A 17,074-nucleotide genomic window follows, 5' to 3' on the forward strand; every position below is an offset into this window, starting at 1 on the left:
GATGTACGCTTCTCGCTATAAAATGAAACAAATGATTCAATAAGAATTAAATAATATGAAAGGGTTGTTCAAATATATGATTGTAAACCATAATAGTTATTACAGGAAAGGATATTCAATAGTGTCGATCTATTACTATTTAAGAAATGGAATTATGGTAATGAACATACAGAGTTTGAAAATTAGATCGTAATGATGAGAATTTCACAACTGTTGATTTTCTTTACGAAAATGGAAAATCTGTATTCAGAAATAAGAGGTCAATAGAAAACTACCTCTACATACGTATATATCATAAATGTATAACGAGAAAAAAGTTGTGTACTAAAAGTGCTAATGATTTAACTACATTGTACTTACAATATAGCAAGGAGCTGTCATCAACCAACATGGGCTAAAACACAACCACCATTTCGGCGAACAATCAAAGCAATGATTGTAGGTCATGTGGTTGGTGACGTATATCCGGCTGCGCCGACATTTTGTCGTCTGGAAGTCGTCACATCCGGAGTAAACATCTATTGTCTGCAGGTACCAGCCCTCGATGATATCAGATAGGTCAATCTGTAGGAAGAAAGAACAATGAAAGTTTAAACAATTATATAGCTACCAATTGATTTCATCCTACCGCAAATCATATGAATCTACATTGAAGAATATTTGAAATGAACGCGACCGTAAACTTTTTAATACACACTAATACTGCCTACCACCTATCGCCAGCGTATGTCAGTCTAATTAAAGCACACAACATATGGTTATATCCTGAGTCATGTGACTGAATATCCACCATATTTGTCTCAAACCCCTTACTAACTACGGCAAGGGCTTAAGAAGGCAACTAGGACATTGCCGAAAGCTACCAATAAGGAAATACTTTGTATAATACGTGTGCACCAAAACTTCCTGTAGTTGTTGGGTCGATACAAATCATAGACTGTGGCGTCACGAAGACGCAAAATTCGTCATCAATGCTGCTAAATGACAAGATGTTTATATTCTTCACTAGCAGTTATTCATTATGCTAAAACAGTTTGAGATCTTTATTTATCGCGGATCATGTTTGACTACGGCATGCCATATACCTGTCCGAAAATCGGACTGTTTCACGACTAAAGTGTCAATGGTATCATTTTCATTATTTGGGTAAATCTGTATCCTCATCAGCTGATATAGAATTTCCTGCAGACTATTAGTTTATACATTGTCTTTTCATTGTAAATTATATATCGTAATTCTGTCGAATACCCACCTAAGGATGTAAATTGTCATACAATTTGTATTTTGTTCTAATACTGATGCGGAATTAGCCATCTTATGATGAGCTTTTCAAAATATTTCTGATGATAATAATTTTCATGTTTCTATAATCAATTGTCATCTTGTATAATATGGCCTTTTCAATTCAATCATTGGTTTTAGTTTTATGTGGAGCATGCATAGATATTTTTGTTGCTTAAGACGTATAGACTAAGTTCACAACGCGGCCATATTTATTTGTGTACTAATCTGCCGTACAGCATCGTGTTTCATCCCTAGTTTTGATCGATATCTATGGCGTGGCGTCCTCACTGCAAGATACATATTGTTATCGGAGTATATTGACCTTGTCAGTTCAAATAATACTCGAAATATACAATAGGATAATTGATTACTAACAGTGCATTGTTATATATAATTACTTTTGATACATGTCAGCAATTCACCATAACATTTGTGTATATAATCCCCCGATTTATAAACAACCCAGTCGCTGGAATTTTAAGGATTAATATCTTTACCTGCCACATAGTTTCTTTAACTGGCAGTAATATGTTTGACGCGTGTATCCTGTCATGTTTTGAAACTTTTTAGAGAGCATTATCTTCACCATGACTCACCAGTAACGTGTTTTATATTGGATGCAGAATTCATTTGCAAATTACGAAATTCAAGAATACAAAAGTATCACTCACTGCATTTCAAAAGTGTAAAGTACAGTAGTGTTGTAGCATAACGTATCCTTTCTTAATGTTATACCTTCCGTTTTAATAAAAAAAAAATAAAAAAAATAGGCACGTGCTGCGGATTAAAGCCTGTTACAAACTAAATTTAGAAATAGTTTTAGAATCAGGGAGACAGGATGTTTTATGATATTACAGCAACTCAAGCTTGAATATGTCTGGTTCAGCAACAATGCAAACACAATAAATAAAATAAAACATGTGTGTCGTTTGGGGTCAAATTACGCATAAAACCGGCACATGCCCAATTAAGATACCGCGAACATGTCAAGCTTTGTTAATATCCTACAAACGAAGGGCTTCAGCCATTCTAGGATTTGATAATGGCACTACACCACGTACTTCAGACAAACAATACCGGACACGAGCCCTTAACGGCAGTCCTCGACAAATCGAGTGATCTGCATGTAAAGACAATTGACCAACATTTAATATGAAAACACAAGAACAGTGCTTGTAGCCGAACCACGACAGAATTAGGGCAAGAAAAACGCGACACGTGTTGTTGGCCTCACCCATGATGTTGCTTTATAACTTGCCATTGCAAACAACAAGCGCATTGGCAATGTGAGAGTAAGTATCACGCGAATACATCTCATACCAACACACAACCAAGGTCAGGAATAAACATTATTAGAATTCGGTAGACAGAAATATAGTCAATGACAGTGCAATGAATGTGTCATAATAGACACGTGACGGAAGAAGGTTATAAGGAATGTGAACATTTTGTAGACTGTTTTGGTATATAATTACATCATTGATGTCAAATATCGACGGTTCAAAAGTAAGGACAGCTAGTTGCCTCATTACAAAGAAATATTATTTTTTTTATCTTTCAAATTATAACAGAAGTTCTGCAACAAGATATATTTCATTTCAATATGCGGCACTATTAGGTAGGCGACATTGTTTCAAACCACGAATTAAAAATATTTGATGACAAAATTTCACTGCCAAGTATTTTTTTTTTTTTTAAATCAGGAAAAAAAAAAAAAAAAAAAAAACTTGTAATTGTGGATTACATTGTGGTGTTGAATGAACACGCAATTACAAGTTGAGATGAGATTGTTCTTGAAGAATGCTTGGCAATCCCATGGTGAATTCTCAGCAGCAGGAGTTGATATGTTCAACTACCCGTATGATCCATACACATCTCATGTTAACACGTATAGTCTTTGAGTACAAACATGTCTTAATACCAGTAATGAAATCCTAACAGGGCAGACATGATTAAAACACTAGAAACATGACAGTACAAATCTTTTTAATCTTGGTATGCTGAAAATAGCCTTCCAAGACGATGTCTCATCCTGTTTGATCAAAATTTATTACAAAGTTACAAAATACATCTAAAAGCAATAACTGCAGTTTGACAGCCGGGATATTAAACGTCTGGATTCGTGGTGTTTCAGGCATTCTTGTCCATTTTTTGAAAATTAATTTTCTGGTATCATAAAATATATATCATATAAGTCACAGAAGTGTGGGAGACTACTGTCAAACCGGAACAAAAGAATATATTAGTATACAATACAAAACTGGTAATTAAAAAGTTAAGTTAAGCTGTAATCTATACCCAATAAGAAAACAAAATAAAATAAATAATAAAAAAAAAAATTATAAATAATAAAAAAAACCAGAAAGACATTATATAGTTTTTATCCAATGACGGAAGAAATTGTAAAATCCTATACCGGGTATATTATATGTTGATGGATGATTTAACTACATGTATATGTTGCTTCTATATAGCTGAAATTTGTCGTTAGAGTACCTTGATCAACTTACTATCATCGCTCTTATTGTAACGTCAATTAGGTTTCCAACAACCCCTAGATTTTTGTTAATTTCGAATGCTTAGTTCAAATACAACACTACATTTTTCCTTTTTCTGTTTCTGTTTGTCCTTGCCAATGTATCAACGTTCTAAATGTTCAATGTCTCTTAGCTTTGACCTTTAAAAACTAAGATTAAATGGACAATTTATTCAAGAATCATTCACATGTGATCTCGAATTAAGTCAATTCTTTGACAAGAGGCACATGGGACATGTATCACTAATCTGGATGTATCAAAGTAGTAACAGCAAAGCACGTTGTAACGTAATATTACATACTTTAATATCATTTTGGTATCTTCTTCTCGATGCAATGTATTACATTAATTTTAGCGTTCTGGTTCAAAAGAAAATTAAAACCAAATCATTACATCGACAGGTCAGCAAGCGCCCCGTCGTGTGGAAATATATCCCCGTAATAAAAAAGACATCTGACACGTGGCGGAAGCAGGTTATAAAGAATGTGAACATTTTGTAGACTTCATGGTGTTTTGTAACCGACACATGAATTACATTGGGCATGGCTTCATCAACGTTATTTTCTGTGTATTTCCGCGGGCTTTACGATTTAAAACATTAAAAATACCGTCTGTTGGATATCTGTTGAAGCGGGCTTCTGACAAAATGTTAAAAAGAAAAGAAAAATTAAGAAATAAATAAATAAATAAAAGATAAAAATCTGTCTACTTATCTAATCCAAGTTAACTGTTGGTGTTTTCCTCGTGCACTATCGGATGTTGACAATGCTTAAACGCCCGACTAAATGGTACAGCTACCTATGCGTGGACATATCAAGTAAGAAAGCTCGCAGGTGAATCTTGAAATACGTTTATTAACACCTTTCATGTGTCAATGCAATAAAGGCAAAACGTGAAAGTTTTTAAAAACACAACTCTGTTAGGTAGCGGGTAATCTGCGGGCAATCTGCAGACTTTAAATTATAAAACCATTATTACGACAATCAAACGACATTGAAGATAGTCCAGACATTTCTATTTTGCACAAAGATGACAATACGTCACATATTCACAGGTGATTTCTACACCTACAAAGGTTATGAAAAATACACGCAAAAGATGCAAATGGCTTCATGTTGTAAGAGGAATAGAACGGCGTAAATACGTGGGCAACGACAGTCATGTGACATTTGAAGCAGATGATAAAGGGTACAACACATTATGATACTGCCGAATTTTATAAAATATATCTTCTTGTGGATAAGCAACCACGTAATTGCCTTTCTGTGGTGGTTTAGCATTGACAACTAATGCATATCTATCATGTTAAAGTTGCTTTGTGTTATTTGTATTCCTATTATACCTATGCATAGAGATTAAATGTATTTAAAATAATTTGTTCAAGAAAACAGAATTTATGCAAATTTTTGTTTAAAGATATCTAACATTCCAGCTACACTTTATGTTGTTATATCATTTCTCGAATTAACATTCATATCTAACTGGTATATATTCTTCCTGCACACAGATGGTGTGTTGTTTAATTTGGTAAAAATGCAAGTCGTTTACATGCAATGAGCTAGTACATGTCTCATTTAACTGATATTGATTATGAAACAATACACCTCATAGATGGTAGTATTCATTATTTCCACTTTCATTAAAAATGCATATAATTTTTGACAGCAGGATGCTTACAAGGCGGTGTTACGTGAAGTTTGATATACGAAAACTGGTTCCAACTGTGACAAGCGGGAATATTAACCTCGTGAAACTTAACTACGGGACAGTTATATCATTTTCAGTGTAACAACTGATTGCTATAACATCATTACATTGTAATTGTGTTGGAGTAAATGCACTCCCTATATAGGGATCTCCTTCAACGAGCGAATGCGTTGTCTTCAGCGGTTAAACCATGATCACAAATATGAGAGGAATCGATTGATCCGTGGCATAAATCTCCTAAATGTTTTTCTACTGGGCCGACATCTCAAATGACAAAGAAAAGAAGATTATGCCAGGCTAAAGAGCTACTTGACAGGGATTAGCTTGCTGTGAAAGCTGGCGATGGTTCTTATTTCTAAGGTACATCTTAGAAGGATAGTGAGATACATAGTTGCCCGAGAGACTTGAGAATGATTTATTTCTTTAGATGAAAACCTTAAACCGATCTTGCTGTTACAGGGACGTTTATCCACATTATAGCGGATCAGAATCAGTGGAATAATGGGAAGATATATGTAAATGGAGAAAGCTAGTAGCGTAGGCCATTTGCAAGATACGCCGAACAGTGTGTCTAGACTATGTCATACTGTAGCACTAAATAACTGAATCAGAGAGGCTGGTTCGTATGTACCAAGGCAGTACTAGTTCTGTTGGTCCCAAGACGCACTTAACGTTGAGTTACGACTTGACGGATGAAAGGCATCAATTGTTCAAGTTAAATTACCAGATCTGTTTTGGTACAAAATTACATCATTGATGTCAAATAACGACGGTTCGAAAGTTAGGGTAGTTAAGTTGCCTCATTACAAAGTAATATTATTGTTTATCTCTCAAATTATAACAAGTTCTGCAACAAGAAATTTTATTCATTTCAATATGCGACACTATGTATCCCTAGGTAGTCGGCATTGTTCCAAATCAAAAATTGAAAATATTTGATGACAAAATTTCACTGCAAAAAAAAAAAAAAAAAAAAAAAACAAACAAACAAACAAACAAAAACTCATTGTGATTTTGGATTGCATTGAGGTGTCGAATGAACACGCAATTACAAAGTTGAGATGAGATTGTTCTTCAAGAATGCTTGGCAATTCCATGGTTGATATGATCAACTACCCGTATGATCCATACAAATCTCATGTTAACATGTATAGTCTTTGAGTACAAACATGTCTTGATACCAGTAATGAAATCCTAACAGGGCAGACATGATTAAAACACTAGAAACATGGCAGTAAAATCTTTTTAATCTTGGTATGCTGAAAATAGACTTTCAAGACGATGTCTCATCCTGTTTGATCAAAATTTATTACAAAGTTACAAAATACATCTAAAAGCAATAACTGCAGTTTGATGGTGGTGTGTCGGCATTCTAGTCCATTTTTTGAAAATTAATTTTTGGTCTCATAAAATATATATCATGTAAGTCACAAAAGTGTCAAACAGGAACAAAATAATATATTAGTATATAATACCTAACTAATAATTGAAATGTAAAAAGTTAAATGAAGCTATACTCTATACTCACTGAGAAATAAAAAATAAAATAAAAATAAAATAAAAATAATTAAATAAGTATTTATATAATAATCCGAATTTTTATGTTAATGACGGTAGCGACTAAACAACAACTGTTCTGAATACATATTGACAAAATTAGATGATCTGACCACACGGGAACCTTGTAATAATAATAATAAAATTAAAAAAAACAAACAGTACTTATATAGTTTTTATCCAATGACGGAAGAAATTGTAAACTCTTATATTATATGTTGATGGACGATTTAACTACATGTATATGTTGCTTCTATATAGCTGACATTTGTAGGTAGAGTTCCTTGATCAACTTCCTATCATCACTCTTACTGTAACGTTAATTAGGTTTCCGACATCGCCTACTCTTTTGTTAATTTCGAATGTTTTGTTCAATTACAACTCTACATTTTTACTTTTTCTGTTTGACCTTGCTAATGTATCAATGTTCTAAATGTTCAATGTCTCTTAACTTTGACCTTTAAAAACTAAGGTTAAATGTCCAATTTATTCAAGAATCATTCACATGTGATCTCGAATTAGGTCAATTCTTTGACAAGAGGCCCATGGGACATGTATTGTTAATCTGGATATATCAAAGTAATAACGGCAAAGCACGTTGTAACGTAATATAACACATACTTTAATATCATTTCGGTATCTTCTACTCGGTACAATGTATTCAATAAATTTTAGCGTTTTTGTTACTTGGGAAATTTAAACCAAATCATTACATCGACAGGTCAGCAAGTGCCTTGTCATGTGGCAATATATCCCCGTAATCACCAAGAAATCTGTCCATACCGCTGAGGCTGAGGTTGACTTTTGACCTTCAAAACCAATTGCAAAGTAGAAGCCGAAATAAACATGATGCATGTATTATAATGGGATTTTTCATCTCCATTTACCGGAAAAAAAACGCATCTGTAAAATTTGATTGATCTTATGTTTCTTTGACCTTTGGACCAAAATGACCTTGTATTTTTACCCGGTGATCTTTATCCTGGGTCAGCTGACGTCTTGTTTAATCTCGACGAAATTTTCTTATAAATGTTCATCAATACACAATTAAATACTTGACTTTCGACCTCATCATTTGGTCAGTTGACTCATCAATTCTCAATTTAGTTTTTTTAATAATGTCATAAAAAGTGTTTATTAGTAAAAAGAAAAACGATTTGCCCTTGACGTTTGACTTTGGTCAGTTGACTTATTTATTAATTTATCTTTGCTTCATAATGTTATCACTAAACGTTTGGTAAAAAGATAGATTTGGATTTGTCTTCTGTCAGAGTAACTTCACCTTTGGTCAGTCGACACTTCCCTTAATTCTTACCCAACTGTCCTGAAAAATGTCATAACAAAGTGTTTACCAGTGAAAAGATACAAAATTTAATCTTGAAGATGACTTTTGACCTGATTACAGGTTCGTTCGTATATTGTTTAATTAAATCCGAAGGTTTATATAAAATTGGTTCCCTTTCACTTTCCTTCAGACCAAATATGTAACAAATCCTTTTATTCCTACAAAAGATAAAGGATTTTAAAAAAAGCTACCTTCTCCTTGTTAGGGCCCGGCCCTCAGGCCCCTGGGACCAGATTCTGGGACCGTTTATAACAAAAATGATTCCCCTTAACCAAAGGATGCTTTTGACTAAATTTTAAAAAATCTGCTCTGTCTTTCCTAAATAGCTGCCGTTTATAGGAAAAGCCGACAGACGACGAGGGACGACGGATGCTGCGCCACAAGAAGAAGCTCGCTGGTCTTTTTGAAAAGAGGAAGTTGTGGCGAATGTAATTTTCAAACATTCTCCGTGGAGGGTATTTTACGTTTTAAGATATATATCATTTCAAGAACAAGAAAAACTTCATTCGAACAAAACAAAACAAAAACAAAACAAAACAAAAACAAAAAACATGATATGCATTGAATTTCTAATTAACTTCCATATGAAATTGACAAAATCTCAATGAATATTAAGATTTTAAGTGCAATTATTTAAACAGTTACTTTATTTCAACTCCGCTATTGAAATGCATTTCCCTTTTTATTATAAGCTTTGACCTTCTTTTGTTTCCTTGACAATGCTTTAAATAATAGAAGCGTTCACACCTTGACCTTTAGACGGATTAACCGTGTTTTGTCTTCGATTTTTGTTTTGGTTTATTCAGTAATCGCAGGATATGTGAATATATACGCTGAAATGTTCGTTGAGAAACACGACCAATATGATTTAACACAAAACAAATCCTTACAGCGATTTACCCATCGTTTAACACATTGGTCCTTACAACAGTATATGTGTGCAGCAGGGTATTTTACAATTTTAAATGAACTACTGCTAATTTTTTTGGAAATCCCTTTTTATTCGAATGCAATTAGTTTCTCTAAATTACTTTTGAATTATCTTGGGTTAGAAATCTCAAATGGAAATTTTTCGATGAATATTTATCATGCAAGTGCGCATTCACAAAGGACAGTAGTGGTAACATTTGGTTCCTTCGGGTTGATGGATAGCAGCATTTACATTAAACAGTTCACACGGCTTCTTCGTTCTCATACATCTATTGCATTCAGTAAGGCACCTGTCGCTTGTTTACCTAACTTTCGAGTAAATTGTTATTCCTCTTTCACACCAATAATTTGCAGATTTTAGTATGTGTGATGCTGTTTAATGTAAACATTAAATGTCGATGATAGGGTTGATGTATTGTAGTATTTTTGTACATAACGGATATATCAATATTGCTTTGTACTATGCACAGTCATATCAAGCAAGACAAAGTTTCAAAATAACGCAATTTTACCGAAAATTCGAAGAGAAAATTGATTTTTTTTCCAGAATTTATGAGGGTTTACATCACTGTTTCAAGGCACGTGCTTTATGCTGAAATCCATAAAATGATTGCTTGAGAGACATTTATGATAGCGACATAATTAACAATAGAAGAATTATCATTTTTATATGAGATATGATGAGCAGGTTTATTTTAAGTTTATTTTATTTTTTTATTTTTGACAACCTTGTCTTTTTATCGTATATCAGTCAAACGAGAAAAAAATCAAACGGGAACAGCCACGTTTTGCACCGTTTCCAATTCGAGTCATAACGTCAATGTCCATAGTTGACGTCAGTATTGATTTCTGATTAACGCACTCAATGAAAAACGCTCCTGGGTATATATTGAAATAGTGACATATACGCGAAATTAATATATGGACGAAATCACTGGATAACAGGCCGGTTATGTGATCACAATGGATATAACAATAGAAAGATATGTACCCGGTTAATGATCACAGAAGAAAAAGTAGAACATAGATGTCAAAAATAGAAGGGGGGATTCGTGTATCTAATACTAAATACACAACATTAACCTGGCCTTAGGAAGTAATATTCAAGTATTAAATAAGTTTGTGTTTATCCTAGATATGCTTATCATTGTCATCAACCACATTGAAGTTTGAACAAAACTTATTTCTGTCTAAAGTAATATGCAAATGATCAATTGAATTGACTGCTGTTAAAATGCCTATGCATTTCATATTGATATTCGTTTCTATATCACACGCTTAATTTGATATTACGTTTTCTGTTTTGATTGCGATGTAGCCTTCGGAATACAGAGCAAAGTAAAACAAGGCTCAACAAATTCTGTTTTTTTGAAGCAATTTAAAACATCCTACACTATTAGGGAGTGTGATGGATAGCAAATATTGTGTTGCATAATTTAAAAAGTAACGGTACTCGCATATTGAAAATTGAATAATTGGTCATGTCTCTTTTGCAGACAGGATTTCAAGTCGTAGTAGCTATGCATTGTGAACACTGTCACGCTAATAGCCTTACTACAGCAAAGCCGTTTTGTACAGAAAACATCTTTTAATGTCTTCTGAAACATTATGGTATTCTATCAATGGTGTCCTGGTGTGACAGTCTTTGTGACAAGGGAATTTCTATGCCATATTTGAACGTAGTCATAGCAACAATCTCGACCCTAGCGACGACTTCTCGTTAAGTTCCGGTGATTTTCAATGCGATTTATAATTTAAAAATCCTTTTTAATGTCAAAATCCTTCTTGTAATAAGAATTATAACTTCTGATTTCACATTAAGATCAAATACTCAAATCTGTCAAGAGCTATTGATGTTAAGTGTTGTTATTTGCAAAATAAAGATAATTTTTCAATTCCTTTGAGATTCCATTGGCTGCAAGATAATTGAAACAAATGCCCATATCATCTCAGCTATAGATTGTCTGTCACATTTCAAAACTTAATGCAGTGAACAGAAATGACGTCTCAGGATGTTCAAATATTCTATAAAAAAATCACAAACAATGACAATTTAGATTAGGGTGTAAATATACAGATATACTATCGCTTACAACAATGTGATGTGTACTTTTACCTTTTTTAATTTTCCATCTTTCGTACCGTGTTTTTATACTTTTAACCCCTCAGTCTTTGGCAGTGTTAGAAGGACAACACAAATTGATGATGCAGTTTAATATTTTGTGTGTGGCATTTACTTTTTTATTCTGCGTGATATGCGAAATGAATCCAATTTCCCTTAATGATAACGTTATATTTACCCCCCCCCCCCCCCCCCCTACTGTGATTTTGTGTCGCAGGTGATGCCATATAAACGAATTTGTTCCGAATTTATCGATAGTAGTGATAGATAATATTTGGTTTGTTTTTGTTTATCGTCCTATTAACAGCCAGGGTCATTTAAGGACGTGCCAGGTTTTGGAGGTGGAGGAAAGCCGCTCGGCCACCGCGGCCCCGTGATAGAGAATATAAGAATACAGATAAACTGGGCAGGTATGAGAGCGAGAACAGATTGTTGATGGAGAGTTTAGTAGGTGTAGTGCATTGTCTTAACATATAAGATATATTTCTTTAATGCTGAACTTATTCCCTTTAGTGTACATTGTTGTTTCATTCTTATTGCCTCGGTGTTGACAATGAGAACATGACATCACTTTAGTCAGGTCTCGATTTATACAGCGGGAATACTCATCAAGAATAAATATACATACAAAATATCTATACATTTGCTCTATGACTCTATACTGTGTTAATCTACTTTGATTTATAGTATTGCTTTTTTGCTCATAAATATTTTCCAACTGGATCTCATATTTTGTCTTATGAAACCGCTATATTGTAAACCTTTTTTGATGGACAGTATTTCTAATTTCTTGTGCGATATTATCGTTTCTAGGATACATTTCATTTCGTATAATATTAAAGTTTTGATGATGCCTGATTCAGGATCGTTCGATTCTTAACTATATCTCGCTTCTTATGTTTTTATGCTCTGAATATGTCATGAATCACATTTACGAAGGACTTCTCATTTCATTCTGTCCGGTTTTATGTTCCTTATCCTCGACATGTCTATCGTCTATAAATGTAGAGAGAGCTTCATTTATACACGTTACGTACCTTGTTAAATATAAGCTTTGGGAGTAAATTATGGTACATAACTCCCTTCACGTGATGTATATTATTCTCGAAGTTTTAATAGAAAGTCTAATCAATCACGCAAGGTTCGATTCAAGTCTAGCGTCGCACCAACGGGACTACTTAAAGAAACAAAAATACCACAGTAAGCTTTGGCGTGTATAGCTGAATTGAATACTACGATACAAGGCCGATGAGGATGTTTATTGACTACCAGTCTCCGAAGAAACTAAAATTGTGGATTTTTATTCAGAGAGTGTTTATATTAGATTTTAGTGACAATCGTAAACTGTCTGCTGTAGAGAGTAGCTGTATATGTATGTAAAGTAGGAACGATTGACTGTAACTCTTATAAATTCATTGTTTTTCCACTTTCGTGTTGGAACACATGAATAATTGTTATCTCATTCAACTTGTGATTAACTGATGGACCTTAAAACAACAACAGAATCCCGTCGGGTCAACAAAACCGTAACTCTGAATCAAAATAAATTCAGTGACTGGGGAATAGTTCCAGAATATGTATTTGCATAAAGGCAATGTAACAAGTACGGGCAGACTAGCATTAGCTTTTCCGGAGTTAATGTGTCTTCAACGCCGCAAACATGTAAATCTATGTAAAATCCAAGAAATGCCACGTACTCATAGTGAGAAACGGGATTGTTACAACAGCACCACCGGATATTAAATTACCACTACCAGGTAAAGGAGACAACCGCACTGTCGTGTGGATGTTTAATAAACGGAAGGCATTTAATGACATTAAACAAATATGCTGGTTGTTTTCCTTTCTGAAACTATTGTACCATTGCGATGTAGACAAAATGCTAGCTTTGTGACATTGAGATATTTTAGACAAAATCCCCGTTATAATTTGTGTCGTTAGATATTTAAAAACACCCCTGAAGATTTTTTTTTCATCAGTTTTTTTTTTACTTTTCAGTATGGCTGTTCGTTAATTCGATCGAATAGAATTTAATGTTAGATGTTTGCAATAACAGCAAGGTCATGCGAAATTCGTTACAAAATTTGATGTATCAGGTTTGCTAACTCCGAGAAGACGCCCACGTAAAATATCAATCGATATAACTTTTATATTATGCTCCGAAGAGGTCGATGGTATTAACTTGTTTCCCAATTCTTGTAAAATCAATAAATTGAATATTTTACTTTCTTTGTAGAACAATGAATATAAATATTACAATAAATACGTGTACAGTGTGATAAAATTACCATTGACCTCTATACAGAAGCGCCATCTGGTTGATACGAATGTGATTGCGTCCTTCAGCGCCTTCCGCAGCTGCGTTCTAATGGTCTGGTGACGTGTGTTTAGGATGACTGCATAATCACCTGAAACAAAGAGAACAGAAGAGTGTGGAATGTTAGTAGGATCAACATATGATCACATGTAAAATACAGAGGAATGCCAAATGTAATGACAAAAATACCGTAAGAACATGTGAAATATAGGAGTGAACCAAACTAATGATACAAGGGATAGAGAAGAGCAATTGAGATAAAGATGAAGAAATACTATGAAATGGATGCCACTTCTGATACCATTCGAACATGTCAATAATTTACTTTTATTATTTAGAATTGGCATGCTCCCAATGAAATAGACAGTTTTGCATGTTCTTACCACGATATTATAGATTAAGGAATGAACTATCTAAATTATTGATAGACAACTTAATGTTTGTCTGGTATTTCCAATGAATTATCTATGTTTGACCAGCTTAAACTAAAAAAAGCCGGCATCAGGTGAAGTAAGAGGAAACAGCTGTCTAATACAGTTTAAGGTGATACTATCCAAAACACTCGTAAAGGAACAAGGCGTGGCTTATTTTCTTTCAACCAATATAGGCCTATTTTTGAGGAAAATGTTCCTTTCGAATGCGGCTATTTGTTGATGATATCGATGTGGTTACTAATCAAAAACATGTATAGCGTACGTATTGCAATGACAAAATCCAGGACTCCTGCACATATAATTCTTTGCAATAACGTAGAGACCAATGCGTTGTAATAACAATTGAAACAGTCTTTCTGCACATATAAAACATTATATATTTTATTTTATTTTAATAAAGGCGTATTTTAAAACAAGATGTATCGTCAAATCATGTCTGCTTGTAGGAAACTGCTGGGTTATTTTCAGCAAAAAACATATATATACATCTTGAGGATTGAGGAAAATTCACACAAGGAGATATGATTTTAGAAAATGAAAATAGCAAGGTATAACCTATGTGCTGAATAGTGATTGAAACTACAACCGTTCTGGCGTTTTAGGAACTTCAAAGATGCTATGAACAATAAGTATGAAGAGGTAAGCAGATCGAAATCGATATTAGTAGTTAAAAAAAACCCCAAAAAACAGAGATATGGAAAAAATATAATTTTCACATTTTTATCGAATTTGGATTATTTTGAAACATCAAATACCTTTTTGGAACCGCCGGTATCGAAAGTATTAGGTAGTGAGCATGCTAAGAAACCTATGAAACAAGGATAAACCACTTAATTTTAAAATCGTTTGTACGGCCCTGTTCTTTGTGGTCCTTTGTAGAAAAGTTTACTCCGTAGGGAGCATATGACTGGAGCACCAATCCACACTAAAGATTATGCACGTAATTACCAGCACTGCGGTTTCGTAATCTCCCTGTTGCGAGGGTATCATTTAAATCTGTATTTTCCAAAACATGGATGTTCTATCCTCATTTTATCGTTCTGAGTGTAAATTACATTATCGTTTAATGTGTCTATGTTCTTTTTGGTTTAAGCACAAAAGAGTAGCCATGTTCTGAAGAAATTATCTTTGCCATTTCAGCAGCAATGATACATAGAAAAAAAACCTGGCATATTCAAATCCCCGCGAAATAGAACAGTTTAAATACATGACAGTTTTATCGAGCTTGTCATGCAATCTCATGACTGCACCAATGTTTATAGTCTCGTGAGAAACATCAATATCCCATCATAGAAATCTTCTCCAGCTTTCCTTGGAGTTTCATTATTTAAAAAACGGACAAATCTGTGAATAAATGTGTTTTCGTTTTCCTTTGTGTTATTCTTATTATCGTTCAATTAAAGTGATAAATGTTAATTTCACAATGCTTTTTGTTTAATTGTTGTTTAAGTTTTGAACGCTTAAATACAGTTTATTGCTAATGAACATTTCAAAAGAACAATACTCTTATTTCAAAAACAGACTATGTTTTAGATAAGTGTCAATATGCATTTTATTACATGAAGTGAAATTTATTTCACATTCTAACTGAAAACGACAAAAATAATTCTGCTGAAATAGGATTTTACACCTGAAAGAGATAAAATGTACCAAATACGTCGTTGGTTTCCAGGTTTTTCATAAAAAAATGTTTCCTATTTAATGGAATTATGATAATAAAAATCATAGTCTTTTGCAATACGCCATGCTATTATATTTCTTTATATCTAAGTATTTATTTAAAGCTGATAAAATTTAATTCTGACAAAAGAAGAATATAAGAAAATATCTTCTTTTTCTCATTCTCATAAAAAGCAATATCCATACATTATCATTTTAGTAGACTCTGCCCTAACATGGCATTCGTCATCAGACATCAGACAACATTACTGTATTGTCGGAGAAATGCATCTAAAATACTATTTGAAGGGGGGAAACAAAACAAAACACAAGAGTTGTAAGCAAATGGCTTATTAACACCCCGATTCCTCTCATTTGCAACCATGAAAACAAATGACTATTGTATTTGCTTTCCCTAAAACCAACAAATAAAACCTGTTAATAGTGACCAGTTACCATGACAATATAATTTTTGGAATTTAAACAATTTGATACATGTCTTCACATATTCTATAACATTCCTGTTATTTTTTATGGAAATAGGTTCACAAGTTTAGGAGGAGTTGTCCAGGCAAGAAAAACCTTCTGTAATGACCAGTTACCATTACAACCAAAATTTTGGAATTTAAACGGGTGTACACATTGTTTTCTATATTTGTGGGAAGTGTCACTGGAATCGGAGCGCCAGTTCAGGAGAGGTTCGAGCAAAACTATTATCAGAAAACATCTTTACAGTGACCAGTTACAAAAGCAACAAAAAGTTTGAGAAAAAAGTTGCATACACATCTACAACTGATCCTTTATATTTTTTGTGAAGTTACACTGGAATCGGCCCACAGGTGTATGAGTTGTCCGGACAAACTTAAAGTTTCGGAAAGTTAAAGTTATTGTAAAACATGTGTATAGTGACCAGTTACCATAGTCACCATAATTATGAGAAAGTTAAAAAGGCATGCACATCTACACATTATATCTATATTTGTGTGAAATTTCATTGGAATCGGCCCACTAGTTTAGGTGGAGATGTCCGGACAAAATTATTATCAGAAAATCTGTTTAGAGTGACCAGTTACCAGAGCAACCATGTTTTTTTAGGAAAAAAATGCATGCATATCTACACATGATCCTTTATATTTGTGTGAAGTTTCAATAAAATCAGCCTACTGGTTTAGGAGGGGTTGT

The 17,074-nt window shown here is 33.6% G+C and overlaps 1 protein-coding gene across 1 annotated transcript in view; it reads right to left on the reverse strand.

Annotated features, from left to right (window-relative positions):
• LOC117340842 overlaps positions 1-17,074 on the reverse strand; it is a 55,738-nt gene that overhangs the window by 18,126 nt on the left and 20,538 nt on the right. Inside the window, exons 4-5 of the mRNA XM_033902617.1 lie at positions 13,778-13,890; positions 361-564 (exon numbers count right to left, since the gene is read on the reverse strand). Of these exons, the coding sequence (XP_033758508.1) occupies positions 361-564; positions 13,778-13,890 (317 nt within the window). The remainder of the gene's footprint in view (positions 1-360; positions 565-13,777; positions 13,891-17,074) is intronic.

Source organism: Pecten maximus, chromosome 13 (genome assembly GCF_902652985.1).
Source record: "Pecten maximus chromosome 13, xPecMax1.1, whole genome shotgun sequence".
NCBI lineage: Eukaryota > Metazoa > Mollusca > Bivalvia > Pectinida > Pectinidae > Pecten > Pecten maximus.